The following is a 14445-nucleotide window of genomic DNA, read 5'->3' on the forward strand; positions in this document are numbered from 1 at the left end:
AAATGGATAGATTCGGATGCGGATATAGCTGTATCCGAATCCGAATCCGACGAATATTAAAAAAATTATCCGAATCCGATTTCGGATATCCGAAACGGATATCGGATAATATCCGATCCAAAAATTAAAATTAATTAAAATTTTATTTGTTTTGAATAATTTATTTTACCACTATAAAAACTAGTATAAATATTATATTTGTTATTTATTAGTATTATTTTGTTATTATAGTTTTATATTATTAGTTTATGATTTTATATAATATTTTGTACAATAAAAAAATGAATAAATTAATTATATATAATAACTATTAATTTTTAAAATCGGATCGGATATTATCGGATGCGGATATATCCGTATCCGAATCCGTATCCGAAACCAGTTCGGACATAAAAAAAATTTGAATCCGAATCCGAATCCGAAATTTTCAGATAATATCTAATTTTTCGAATACGAATTCGAATCGGATTCGAATATTTGGATATCCACTTGCACCCCTAGACGTGGTTGATGTTTTAAGGAAATGGTGTACATTGCACTCAGCAACCATTCCCATTCGAAACAAACCCAATTACGCACACTACTCAATTAACCATGCTGACATTCTCTAAATATCGAAAACAACCATATCGATCCACTTATCATTCTTATAATCCATTCACTAACCATGTCCAATTTCGGAACACAACAAAATCTGAATCCACAAGGCACAAGACCACAACCCTTCACGGCTTCTCGACACCACATCACACATGTGAATTGTTAAAAGTGAAAACAACCAAATTCGCCAAATACCGAAAATAACCATACCTCTTCACTTAACATTCGAACATCCCCATCACTATCGAGGTGCATTTTCGGAAACAGAAAATTTATACTTTTGAAACAAAATCTCAACCCTTTTTAACCTAGTTTTAAAACAGAGTAGGAATGATTCTTGGTCTCACATCTCCTTCTTCTCTTCCTCACTTCCTTCCTCCAAGGTAACAAATTAAAAAAAAAAATTATGACATCATTAATCTACTAGCTAAGATTTTCTTTACTTTATTTTATTATTATAAAAACTAATTAATTAAGATTTATTTGCGATTGTAGTTTGGTTAGATATAAGTGTATAAGAGCAATGACGTCACACATAGTTGGATACCCAAGAATGGGACCAAAGAGAGAAGTTAAATTTTCTCTTGAATCATTTTGGGACAAGAGGACAAATGCAGATGAGCTTCAAAAAGTCGCGAAAGATTTACGCGTTTCAATATGGAAACAAATGTCAGGGGCTGGGATTAAGTACATTCCTAGCAATACATTCTCGTATTATGATCAGGTGTTGGATACTACTGCTATGCTTGGTGCTGTTCCACCGAGGTATGGCTGGACAGGTGGGGAGATTGGGTTTGATGTTTATTTTTCAATGGCTAGAGGAAATGATACTCTTCCTGCTATGGAAATGACCAAGTGGTTTGATACCAACTAGTAAGCGTCGTTTGTTTATATTCTTTTCAATGCATGCATGCATGCATGCCTTGGGAATTTACTTGATGTTGGCCTTTAATGCAGTCACTATATAGTGCCTGAATTGAGTCCTGATATGAAGTTTACTTATGCTTCGCATAAAGCAGTTTGTGAATACAAGGAGGCGAAGGAGGTAAGCTACATGTGATGATCATGTTCTTGTTATATTGTGTTGGAAAAAACCTTAATTCGACTAAATATAGTAAAACCTGTATTGGATTCTTTCTTGTCATTCTGCAGCTTGGTATTGAAACAGTACCTGTCCTTGTGGGCCCTGTTTCTTATCTGTTATTGTCTAAACCTGCTAAGGGCGTGGAAAAATCATTTTCACTTCTTTCGTTGCTCGGAACGATCATTCCAGTCTACAAGTAAGTAGCTGGTTTTTGTTTACCTTGAGGACTGATTTGAATAACTCTATGTAACATGGACACACTGTATTATAAAAATAATCTGTGTCGGATACGTATCCACGTGTCTGTGTTGGACTGTATGCAATATACCTCAGTTTTTTATATTTTGCGGTGTCGGTTACAGACATACATATGTAACTTAATAACAAATCAATATTATGGTTTGACTTCATAGAATGTGTTCTTTTTTCATTTTTGTTTCATCACAGAGATGTACTGTGTTAAGTAGGTTTGTGAGTTTTATGGTTCTGAGAATGTGTTTCTATGTTCATTTCTTTTTTTTGGTGGGTAAAAAATGTGTGGGCAAGCCTGTTTTTAAAGAGATCAGTAACTCAATTGTATGTAGCGGGGTTCGAACCTCAGACCTCTGGTATCATCACCCTAAGATTTTACCAACTAAGCTAGAAGGCACTTACTATGTTCATTTCTTTTCCATCACAGAGAGGTATTGTCGGAACTGAAGGCTGCTGGAGCTACTTGGGTGCAATTTGACGAACCTACACTTGTGCTGGATTTGGAATCTCAAGAACTAAAAGCATTTAGTGAGGCGTATGAACAACTGGAGGACGCATTGTCTGGGATGAATGCTCTTGTTGAGACTTACTTCTCTGATCTCCCTGCTGATGCATACAAGTATGAGGATATATTTCAAAATGTCGCATGGGGTCTACCAATATACTGTGTGCACTTTATCACCTAATTTTGCTACTTTTGTGTAGGGCTATCGTGTCCTTGAAAGGGGTCTCTGCAGTTGGGTTGGATTTGGTTCGTGGAGAAAAGACCCTTGAGTTAGTCAAGAGCTTGGGTTTTCCTTCTGACAAGTTTCTCTTTGCTGGGGTTGTTGATGGTCGAAATATATGGGCTAATGACCTCGAAGCATCTCTCAAGACCTTAAAAACTCTTGAAGGAATTGTTGGCAAAGGTATTGGGTAGGAATGCACTGAAAAGTTTCAGTTATAGTAACTTATTGTATAAGGCTAAGTCCAATGGTGCGGCAAAACACCAAATATCACGGAAATTCTGATCCAATGGTGCGTCAAAACACTAACCCGCCAACGCTATCAGTATAAGTTTACCTATTTATAACGCCAGTTTTAACGAGATAGCGTCAAGTCTACACACCAATATGAGTGGCAGGTAGAAAAAATCTAAGCCACACGCCACTGTGTGGCGGCTAGATTTTTTTTAAATCTCTTTTCCCACACGCCTTTGAGAATGGCGGCTGGAGAGTGGAGATTCCGAAAAAAAAAAAAAATTCCGTCCTATACGCCATTGGTACTGTCGGTTGTCAAAAAAACCATTGGTTTCGGAAATGCTAACCCACTAACACTATCCACTATACTATTGTGGTTTGGTGGGATAGCGCACCAAACCATTGGACTTAGCCTAAGGACTATTCCCCAAATGGGAAATGCATGCGTTTATTAGTCCTTTCTGTCACTTGCATTTTTCTCCAAACTGTTTCTCTTTGGCAATATTATATTTCCCCTGAACCTTGGTTGATGGTTGAGCTGTAGAGAAACTTGCTGTTTCTACGTCCTGTTCACTTCTGCACACTGCTGTTGATTTGGTGAATGAAACAAAGCTGGACATGGAAATAAAATCTTGGCTAGCATTTTCTGCTCAAAAGATACTTGAAGTGAATGCTTTGGCTAAGGCATTGACTGGTGAAAAGAATGAGGTATGCATGGCCGTGATTATAGAATTATTTTGTGTATCTCTTGCAGCTCAGGAATCATCATATTAAACAATCTCTTATCTTTGATTTCTTTTGTAGACTTACTTTTTCACCAATGCTGCTGCCCTAGCTTCGAGAAAATCATCTCCCAGAGTGAATGATGAAGCAGTTCAGAAAGCTGTAAGTATTATGGAGGTTAACTTTCCAATAATTTAGTATTTTTAGTTTCATTTTTTGTTAGCTTACCAATACAAACTTGATTGTAATTTTCGCAGGCTTCTGCTCTAAGAGGATCTGATCGCCGACGTACAACACCAGTGACTTCCAGACTGGATGCACAGCAAAAGAAGCTGAATCTCCCAGTTCTTCCCACCACAACTATTGGGTCTTTTCCTCAGACCGTGGATCTTCGAAGAGTTAGGAGAGAATATAAAGCCAATAAGTGAGTGGTTCCACCTCCCTCCCATTAGTTTCCCCTGATTGTTAATATGCTCGAGGAACATCTATTTGTGCCTGTCATTTTGACGTGTTCTAGTACATTATTATGAGTTTCTTTGGTCCTTCCCTGAAGAAAACTTTTCTTTTCTTTCTCTTAATAATTAGGGGCCGTTTGACAACCATTATAAGCTAAAGTAATTATTTATTTTTAAAGGAGTTTAAGTTGAATGATTTTGACATAAACCTTTATGGAACAAATGATACCAAACAACCAAATACAAATTAATTTTTGATTTAATGGCTAGCTCAAAATTGGAAAGAGAAAGTTACCAAAAACAAAAAAAAATTGAACATAAGGTAACTCATTTCAAGAGGAAAGTTCCATAATGTTCTATCTAAATAATATTAACAGATATAAGTCTCTTTGCATTCCAGGATCTCTGAGGAAGACTATGTGAAGGACATCAAAGAAGAGATAAACAAGGTTGTCAAGTTACAGGAGGAACTTGACATTGATGTGCTTGTGCATGGAGAGCCCGAGGTAGCCTACTTTATATTTTGTACGGTTGGTTTCCATGAGAAATCTTTGTTCAATTCTCTTGATGTGGTTTGTCCTCATATATGCTACAGAGGAACGACATGGTGGAATATTTTGGGGAGCAGTTGAAGGGCTTTGCTTTCACTGTTAATGGCTGGGTTCAATCCTATGGTTCACGCTGTGTAAAACCACCAATAATCTATGGTGATGTGAGTCGTGCTAAAGCCATGACTGTTTTCTGGTCGACAACTGCGCAGAGCATGACCTCTCGTCCAATGAAGGGAATGCTAACTGGGCCCGTCACCATTCTCAATTGGTCATTTGTGAGAAACGACCAACCCAGGTTAGTTTGCATTTACTTTATGTTTGTAATAGATAATTCCATGTTCAGTAAAGCTCATATTATTACTGGCTGTTAGGTTTGAAACTTGCTATCAGATTGCCTTGGCAATGAAAGATGAAGTTGAAGATTTGGAAGCTGCTGGTATTCAGGTTTGTTTTAATTCTGAATAAGCAATCAAACTATGTGGTATTAGAAGGGGTTTAGTTGAATGATTCATAATTGTTATTTATATTCAGGTAATCCAGATCGATGAAGCTGCATTGCGAGAAGGTCTGCCGTTGCGCAAGTCAGAGCAAGCATTTTACCTGGATTGGGCCGTCCATTCTTTCAGGATCACAAACTGTGGCGTAAAGGACACCACACAGGTTTGCATTAGCACCCCTGTTTGCTCCCTGAATGTTGATTGTGTATAATTGTTGCTCTAATTCTGAGTACATTACATGCAGATCCATACTCACATGTGCTATTCTCATTTCAATGATATCATCCACTCTATCATTGATATGGATGCTGATGTGATTACAATCGAGAATTCGAGATCAGATGAAAAGCTCCTGTCAGTGTTCCGTGAGGGAGTCAAGTATGGAGCAGGTATTGGTCCTGGAGTGTACGACATTCACTCTCCTCGTATCCCAACAACAGAAGAGATTGCTGATCGGATTAACAAGATGTTAGCTGTCCTGGAGAAAAATGTCCTCTGGGTGAACCCTGATTGTGGTCTTAAAACCAGAAAATATGCCGAAGTTAAACCAGCTTTGACTAACATGGTAGCTGCAGCAAAGTTACTTCGAACCCAGCTTGCCAATGAAAAATGAGGTTTCCTTGTGTTATATATTTTTAGTTCCTCTTACGAAAGTTTTTGGTTTAAACTTGGTTTGTTTTGTACCTATTGCTGGATAGAGAGTTTTGTATGTCCATCCATGAGCAACAGGTGGAAATTGTACTGTTGAAAACGTTCGATCTTCAATACAATTTCACAATAGATGGTTTTTTGTTTACAGTTAACTGGCAAATTTTTAAGATTGCTGTGGTTACTAATAGACGCATCAGTCAGATCTGTTCTCGAACTGCAGAATAGGAGTTGTAAAACCGAGGAATTGCAAAACCTTTTATACTTTCCAGGCTCTACAAAAGCCTAATCCCCATAAATACAAGTCGGCAAATCTGTGTGGAATGTTAATTCATCCAATAAAAACTCTTCAAGCAATGCTCTGAGAAAAGAGTTATTGAGATCATAGCAAACCTTATGTGTTGAATTTGGAAAACTGTTGGCATGATCGCTATCAACTCATCATTGATTCAGCGTCGCTCTTATTTTATCAAAACCAATTTTGTCATTGGCACTAAGTGCCATGCTCATAGCGAAGCTACAAGTGGGCGTAGTTATCTCCGCTAGTTTTTAGACCGAGTACATACCAACATCGTGTGAATAATGTTATGATAGCAGGGTCTGGTGGATCATTTGAGCCTTCTGTCGTAGCTTTCCGTAGCTTTTCGAGAGTTGTTTCATGTGCTTCAAAATTAAAATTCTGGGACAGATGATGTAGTAAGACGAACGATGGGGAAAAAATAGCAGGAAACCTCTGGATACCATGATAAGTTCTGATATTGACTATACTGATTTGTTCTTTGTTGATCGTGAATACAGTTCTCAAGCCTACACAAAAACTATGAGACCTTTACATGAAGGAAGAATAGAGTTACATTTCCAGCTCAATGGTTACTCTATGTTCACTAGTTTACATACTGCTTCTCTAGAAGACTAGTGCAAAACGCGAAGTCAAAACGCTCTTCAGGTGGATCTCCAATGCAGTCAAATACTGCATCTGCATTTCCGAAGTCTTCATCTGCAGTATAACTGCGATCAACACAACAGTTCAAACTATGAGTTATTGGTTACAGCACCACCAATTCCAATTAGCATTATGTGATTATACGTAAATGAAATGACCCCAAGTCAGCAGTTACAGAACTGACCTTTAATATTCATAAAAAGAAGAAATTAAAGTGATTACCCGCTTTTTGTTACTATGCACTTCATTCCAGCAGCTTTGGCAGCAGCTAAACCAATGCCACTGTCCTCCACAACTACACAACTGCATAAAACTGAGTAAATTAGCTTCAAATCACTAGAGCTAGTAAATTCCTCCATGAAAGTAACATCAAAATTATTTAATCTTAAATGTGAATTAATGAATTATCATGAACCTTCTGACTGAACAAAACACTTTACTATGGTAAGTTATCATAGATTTGAATACAACATATATATCATGCCCTTACTGATATATTTACCCCCTTTGATGGGTTTTCATCCTCGCAAGGAGAAGAGACTTTCCACACCAGACTCATATCATTATAAGAATCAATTATTTTCTAATTCTCACTCTCTGCATTTTGAATTTTTTTAATGTTTTTACTAGTGAATAGGTATTCTCTAATAGTGATAAGAATTTTTTGTAGAATATGTGAACGGGGAACCGGTATCTAAACCAACTGTTTCCTAGTACCCAAACATATATTCACTTCTCCTGTGCCTCATGTGTATCAGATCTCAGCACAAGCACAGCAATAGGCATAAAGTACACAAAGTGGTTGTCTATAACAGGTGCCAAACGTAGAGTGTTTGGCTATATAAATCTCAATCGATGTGATTATGTGAATGTGTGAGATACAATATTACAAGCAATTTTGGTGATATGCATAACCGAGATACTCTCTCTTAATGATTAATTTGTACCTTGATGGTTCAACACCCAGGGTACTTGCCGCTAAAAGGTAGATAGCCTGCCAAAGAGAATACATACACACTTTCAGGGGTAAAATAAGAACAAAGCAACTATCTTAAAACAGTTCCACCAACATAAATCAATGCCCATATTAATAAGTTCCATGGAATCTTTTTCCAGCAATAACTTAAAACCAAAATGCTCGAATTACCGGATCAGGCTTTTTACGAGGAACAACATCTCCTGCAAATATTTTGATCTTCTCTGCTCTTTCAGGACCTAACAAGCAAGACACTATAGCAGAGACCTGAAATCAACATGCATATTGCACTTAGAATTATGCTTCCAGCAGGACAAAAGTAAAACTCAAGTAAACAAGTGCATTCTGAAAGAGAATACTACTTGTAGGTTTTAATAAAAATAGATGGGTTTCTACGGAAAGAGGATTATGCTTTCAGAATGAAGCACCATTAAAGATATTCATACAAACTTCTGTAGTTTCACAAAAGTATGATATGATTGAGTTAGAAATTCGTTTCCACCTATCAATTTTACTGGATAACATTTTGTGTGTGTGTGTGTGTGTGGGTGGAGTTGGAGAACATAAAAACTCTGCAAGGAGGAGTGAGCTCTAAATGTTGGCTACCAATGTAATTGTGAACTTGAATGTTGAATCAACATGCATAAGAGTGTAAACACTTAAAGAGGACTATATATTTCGTATATTTACAAACCGACTTTCCTTCACAACAGCAACAGCAGCAGAAACTTTGCATTGACTGTACTCAACTTGCTCCATGAACATGAAAAAAACAGTAATTTAAAGTCGTAAGACCTGTTTGTGCCTACCGCCTTTTCATTTGAAGTACTGCATACAGCAACTTTAACTCCTTTTGCCAAAGCCTGATCAATCAGTCTGCAGGAATTCAACTATATATATTTACCAGATCAGAAAACCGGCACTGTAGTAATGGACAAGCAACAAACCGAGGAGTTCCAATTTCAACGTGTCATCTTTTTTTATTATGAATATGCATGTTACAACATACAAACTAGCAAAACAAGGGTTCACGATGAATTCATAAAGGTTTAAGGAACTTTGGAGGAAGGCTATCTAAAAGATATGAAACCAAGAGATTAGTACAGCACTCATGCTGATTGCTAATATTTGATTAGATCTTAGATTTTACAGCAAGCCAATATGTGTGTTTCACATGACAACAAACGAGCACATAAGCTCCTTCAGAAATACGAGTTCTTATGTGTGTGTGTTTGACACACAACAGATGTAGTTATCTTATAATTACTGTTGCTATATTAGGTTTGTGCATAGCCAATAGAACTCATGAAGGAACACGAACAAGTTCTTAGCATTACATGCCCATCCAAAATTCATTGTTATCTTAGTATTGTTAAGTTTGGTTCCATTTAAGTAGTGCAAACCAATGAATTAGCACCATAAGGCAGGTACATGGAACAAGTTCAAATTCCAAAACGAGTAAAGGCAGGGGCGGATCCAGCAGGATTATCAGTGGGGGGGGGGCTGCTAGTCACTACAATTTTTTTTTTGGGTGGGTGAATAGCTTAGCAACCAAAGCGTAAAACACGAGCGAAAGTGGGTGCTAGAGCGTAGGCCCCTCAAAACGCCTCACTTAAAAACAAATCCTAATATCTAAAGCACTTCCAAAGCGTCTAATACAAATATATAGATGCATTATTTTAATTACTAGTTACTTAAGTTTTGTAGAATCAAATAATGATATTCATGTCAAATAGCAAACAGATAATGATATTCGTGTAGCATCAAATGGATTAGCATGTGGTGTTTGTCTAGAGTGTAGAGTCTAGATATATTGCAAAAGCACAAGGATTACTTCTTTTTGATGGGCATGTGTAGGTAGTGAAAGTATAGCTCCACAGGGTCTACGGTCTAGGTGACATCTAGTATAATGTAAAAAATGTGAAAAGTTTTGACACCAACACGTGGAGTTTTGCACATAAACTGAACTTGTCTTTCTCCTTGATTGAACTATAGTTTGCTTGTCGTATACTACACATGCTCTAAGGGAGGCGCTCAGACAAAAATCAAGACGGTACTACTACGCTCCCCCCCCCTGATCCGCCCCTGAGTAAAGGTACATTTTCAAGTAGAAACATCAAACATCCAATGCTAGGCAGGTATACCCGTAGTATAGAGGGAATGACACCCTTTGTGACCATGGTTCACCGCAGGCCCTCACCACCAGAAGTCAACACAGAGCAAGAAATGGTTTCCAACATAAAAAAAGGTATAACACTACTGTAACTTACTTCGCAACACCAGGACGGAGAGGAAGCAACTTTTTCTCAATAAGGACCATAAATAGCTCGGTCTTCCTCTTGTGAAGTGATGCTATGAATTCCTTCCTTTCATTTTCACTTTCCGGAGCCTTTTCTGGCCACGATGTCTTGTTAAAGTATGCTGTCATCCTAAAGATAGCAGAAGAATCAACAAACAATTTATCACAAAAATTACATTATTATTTCATAATATTGTTGTCCTTCATACAAATATTCACTATTGTATGTAGCTGCCACTACCTATATTAGCTTTAAAAAAGACTAATACTGTAGTAAATATCGGTACTAAAAAGAAAATTACAAGTTGATGCTTAACCCGTATTTGAGATTGCTGAATCATAACCTATTTAAATAAAAAAACCTAGTCTAAAACAGTCTATAATTCTAGTTAATAATTACTTTTACCACAAATTTACAGAAAAATATGTGACACTAATTCATTATTGTTGGATATTACCTCTCTTTTCCTCCCCCAATTTTGAGCAATTCTCCATACAAATCCACATCCCAGGTAACACCTAATTCTTTCTGTGAGTTCATTTCACAGACATAAGCAAATGAAGAAATTAGTTAACTGAAATTATGCCTATTCATCTCATAAACATCACAATACATAATATTGACTATGACTATTTCAAACACTGTTCAATTGCCGAAACATAACATAACAACAATTGAATAAATGAAGCTTAAATGGTTCATATCCAAAGTCTTAATTATAATAAACTCAAACGAACAATAGCTTGAACACCAAGAAATTAAACTCTTACTTCAGAAAATGTGTCATTAAACGAAATCCTGTGCCCATCCTTCTCCGTATCAACAAGTACACCATCACAATCGAAAAGGAGAGAAGACGGAAGAGTAGTAGAAGAAGAAGCAGAACAAGTTACACTCCTCATTGCTTTGCTTCTTCTGTGTGTCTCAAGTTAGAAGTGGAAGCAATAAAGAGGCTTTCACGGACTAGGAAGTTAGAAGCAGAAATGTTTGTGTGAGAAAGAAATGCTTCAGATGTTCTTCTAAGTAATGTGGAAGAAGAAAAAGGAGAAAGTAGTAGTGATGTTGCAGAAGCCATGAGAGAGAGACAGGAAACGACTGTTTCTTGTTAAGTTTAACCAACTTTGATATCTCAAACTTATCCTCAAATACCCGCCACAAACGCTTTATATTAAATGCCAAATACCGGTATCTATTAGCGATATATATTCGTTGGACCCAATTTTCACCTCTAGATTTTTTTCAGTCGACTTATTAAAATTTTACTCCCGGAATGGAAAGGAAAAGAAAGGAAATAAAGAAAGTTGTCCACTGTAGAAAGGAATGGAAAGAGTTTCAAATATGTGTCTGTTTGGTAAACTGTGGAAAAGAAAGTAAAACTGAGGAAATGAATAATCCTGTTTGTTATGCAAAGGCTGTGGAAAGGAAAATAAAGCTGGAAACATGAATAATTCATCCATATTACTTATCATTTTTCTCTAAACTACTTATCATTTTTCTCCAAAACTCATTGCTCTTGGAAAAAATAAATAAAAAACAAATGGCATGACTTTTTTCATTTTGCAGATATATACATGAAACTTGTAAATTAAAATGAATTTAGCATATAGAACCAAAAAAAAAGAGACAAAACTACCCCCCTTTTTAGGAGTATGAACACTTGTATGACACCTGCAAACTCATATATAATATTGTCTAACAATAATAATAGAGAACTCCCTCAAACACATAAACTATTGTTACATTCACTAAAACAATAATAAAATACTACAATAATCTTGAAAACATCCAAAATAGTTAATGGATCTGAAATACTACAAAAGACTTTAACACTCCATCATAAAAAGAAAAAGAACACATGAAAGCATATCCAAAGTGTATCTAAAACAACCACAAAAGACTTGAACCCATCCACTCAATTATCACCAAGCTTCTTCAATAACCAACTAGCACAACTAGCACGCTTGTTGGTACTCATCTTGAGAAAAAACATTTTTAGGTTTTCAGCACCATCTTGTGAAAACAACTCCATAGCTGCAATCTTTTGTTCCTCATCCAACACATCAATTTCATCAATGACTAAACAAATTTGGTCCCAAGTGAGGGCTAGAGCATTGTTCTTACTAGCCTCAATTGCAATCCTCTCACACTCAATTTCAGTCCTCTCACGCTCAATTTCACTCCTCACACGCAAAGAATCTGCCACATTCTGCATAACAAGCCTCATGCCTTATATAACATCATTGCCTCCACCTTTTATGCTCTTGCGCTTCTTCTGAGGCAATTTGTTTGAATGAGCGGTGACTGACTTGATGGTTGGGAAGTAGCAGTGTGGGAGCCTCCACCCTCGTTACTAGTTGGTGGGAAGCTATCCACATGGATATGCATGCCTTCCCTAAGCAAAGTATCTGAATACTGAACCTGTGATGACATGTCCATCTCACTTGCCACTGTAGCGTCCTCATCCACTGTAAGACTAGTTTTTTGTATGTTACCACAAGCAATATTGTCTCCAAGCACTTCAACCCACTCCAACAACCTAGGTATTTGCTTACCTTTATAGGTCTTCCTTTTCGGGTTTGCCTGCGACATAAAAAAATATTGAACCAATCTACTAAAACTGTCATAACTTTATTTGTATAACTTGGATTAGTACAAGGTAAAGTGGGTACCAAACTACACTAAATTGTCTACAACTAACTTTCAGGCCATGAAAGGAGGTTCCCAACGGAAAATGTATAGAACGCCACCAAACACAGAACTTCGTCAGAAAAATCCTGGTTGACCTATCTGCACTAAAACTGTCATAACTTTATTTGTATAACTCAGATTAGTACAAGGTAAATTGGGTATGAAACTACACTAGATTGTCTACAACTAACTTTCAGGCCATGAAAGGAGGTTCCCAACAGAAAATACACAGAACGCCACCAAACACAGAACTTCGTCAGAAAAATTCAGGCTGACCATTACGTACTAAAATAGTCGGAACTTGCTGTGCAAATATCGAAACAAGATGAATCCAATTGTATTGGAAAGCAGACTCGCATATTTAAAAATCTTATTCAAACCCCGAGACCAAATTCTCAAGCACGATTTTTCAAGAATCTTCTTAACCAACACCAGAAATTAAACCAACAAAAACTGCTTACACACTATATTATTTGTCACAAAATTAAAGGAACATAAAATCTTAGCTTGGGCACTAATAACTATGTTATCAAATAATCAAATAATTAAAGTACTCATTATACTACAATAACTAACAAAACTTGTTCGCACAAATATTCTTACCTTAATTGCATCTGCCCATACTGAAGCATCACTTTCTATCATCATTGTATATAGATTCCAACCAAAACCACTATGAGAAAAAGATCTCAAATCTTTGAATGATTTAACCACAGCCCTCTTTGTCTTGATTCGGTTTTCAACGTGTTCAATATCGATAGCAAAACCCAACTGATCTCTCATTGCCTCAGTGACAGTGACGAATGTGATTTCTTTCTTCCATCCACCAGTTCCCCTTAAACCCTTCGCAAGATGTTCCAAGAAAACTTCTAACATGACATTGATAAGAGCCCAAAATTGTAGTTTTAACCCCTTAACAATAATACTTTTAGAACAATTATGCGAGTAATAAATAAGAGTTAATGTTAATTACGTGCTTTTATGTATTTCAGGCATTAAAGTCAATTATGTTCATAAATGTGCCACTTTGACGATATAAAGGAGCAAGAGTTGGTTCTTAAGAAGTTCTTTGATTAAAGGCCAAGATTAAAGGAGAAAAAGCCTTTGTAAAGCCCGGTCAGAAGATGAAAAGTCAGAGTCAACACGGGCAGAAACATCACACAAAAGTCAGCAGAACTTCTGAAGACCGTATCTTTGGACTCAGGCCTCGGAATTGGGCGTACCTTATGTCAAAATGACCGGCTCGGAAAGAGCTTTATAGTGGTCCAAACCTTGACCCAATCAGAAGAGAAAAAGTGGACGAAACACCTATTGAAGTCAAAGCCAGCTGAAAAGGGCCTTGTGAACTGAAGAAATTGGGCTTTGGGCTCAATTTCCGGCCCAAAACATGGACCCTCAGCCCATGCACGAAAATGTGGATATGATCTCCTCCATTTCCACACACAAGAGTTAGCTCTTAAAAATAAATTAGCTTAGGATAGAAAGTAGCCATTAGAGAATAATCTAGATCTAGTTTTGAGTTTTTAAATTAGTTAATTAATTAGTTTTCATTCCATTAATTAGTTTCATTCCTTGTTTTAGATTAGTTATTGAATCATTGTTTATCATTCATTAGATAAATAAAATAGTTAGTTCTTGATAATTTCAATTTTTTTATTTAAAATTGCTTAGATCTAATTTCAATTCTTAGTCATTAATGATTTCTTAGTTGTTAATTTAGATTTTAATTATTGTTTAGTTGAATTTAATAAAATTAGAATCTTTATATT

The 14445-nt window shown here is 36.5% G+C and overlaps 2 protein-coding genes across 2 annotated transcripts; one reads left to right on the forward strand and one right to left on the reverse strand.

Annotated features, from left to right (window-relative positions):
- Positions 1-826: 826 nt before the first annotated feature.
- On the forward strand, positions 827-5919 carry LOC147498382 (5-methyltetrahydropteroyltriglutamate--homocysteine methyltransferase 2-like). Its single transcript, XM_086560381.1, has 14 exons — positions 827-983; positions 1096-1473; positions 1558-1645; positions 1753-1880; positions 2364-2555; positions 2642-2844; positions 3440-3603; positions 3700-3780; positions 3876-4042; positions 4474-4579; positions 4669-4919; positions 4996-5068; positions 5156-5284; positions 5366-5919. Exons 1-14 carry the CDS (start codon positions 931-933, stop codon positions 5732-5734), a joined length of 2382 nt encoding a protein of 793 aa, XP_086416507.1. The 5' UTR covers positions 827-930; the 3' UTR covers positions 5735-5919.
- A 588-nt stretch (positions 5920-6507) lies between these two features.
- Positions 6508-11125, reverse strand: LOC147498383 (Haloacid dehalogenase-like hydrolase (HAD) superfamily protein). The gene is made up of 8 exons (XM_086560382.1): positions 10759-11125; positions 10446-10516; positions 9959-10117; positions 8498-8564; positions 7860-7955; positions 7660-7706; positions 6935-7015; positions 6508-6777 (listed from the first exon to the last, which is right to left on the reverse strand). Exons 1-8 carry the CDS (start codon positions 10888-10890, stop codon positions 6654-6656), a joined length of 777 nt encoding a protein of 258 aa, XP_086416508.1. The 5' UTR covers positions 10891-11125; the 3' UTR covers positions 6508-6653.
- Positions 11126-14445: the final 3320 nt, after the last annotated feature.

The sequence above is a fragment of the Coptis chinensis genome, chromosome 5, assembly GCF_015680905.1.
Source record: "Coptis chinensis isolate HL-2020 chromosome 5, ASM1568090v1, whole genome shotgun sequence".
NCBI classification, from domain to species: domain Eukaryota; kingdom Viridiplantae; phylum Streptophyta; class Magnoliopsida; order Ranunculales; family Ranunculaceae; genus Coptis; species Coptis chinensis.

What these genes read in the sequence shown, in the direction of transcription:
- LOC147498382 (XM_086560381.1), top strand. Translation starts at nt 931, where the DNA reads ATGATTCTTGGTCTCACATCTCCTTCTTCTCTTCCTCACTTCCTTCCT. An exon ending in TGACTGGTGAAAAGAATGAG is followed by an intron (nt 3,604 to 3,699) that starts GTATGCATGGCC and finishes TTTCTTTTGTAG; the next exon opens with ACTTACTTTTTCACCAATGC. An exon ending in TTGTGCATGGAGAGCCCGAG is followed by an intron (nt 4,580 to 4,668) that starts GTAGCCTACTTT and finishes TATATGCTACAG; the next exon opens with AGGAACGACATGGTGGAATA.
- LOC147498383 (XM_086560382.1), bottom strand. Translation starts at nt 10,890, where the DNA reads ATGAGGAGTGTAACTTGTTCTGCTTCTTCTTCTACTACTCTTCCGTCT. An exon ending in GTACTTCAAATGAAAAGGCG is followed by an intron (nt 7,956 to 8,497) that starts GTAGGCACAAAC and finishes TGTTGATTTCAG; the next exon opens with GTCTCTGCTATAGTGTCTTG. An exon ending in CTCGTAAAAAGCCTGATCCG is followed by an intron (nt 7,707 to 7,859) that starts GTAATTCGAGCA and finishes TCTCTTTGGCAG; the next exon opens with GCTATCTACCTTTTAGCGGC.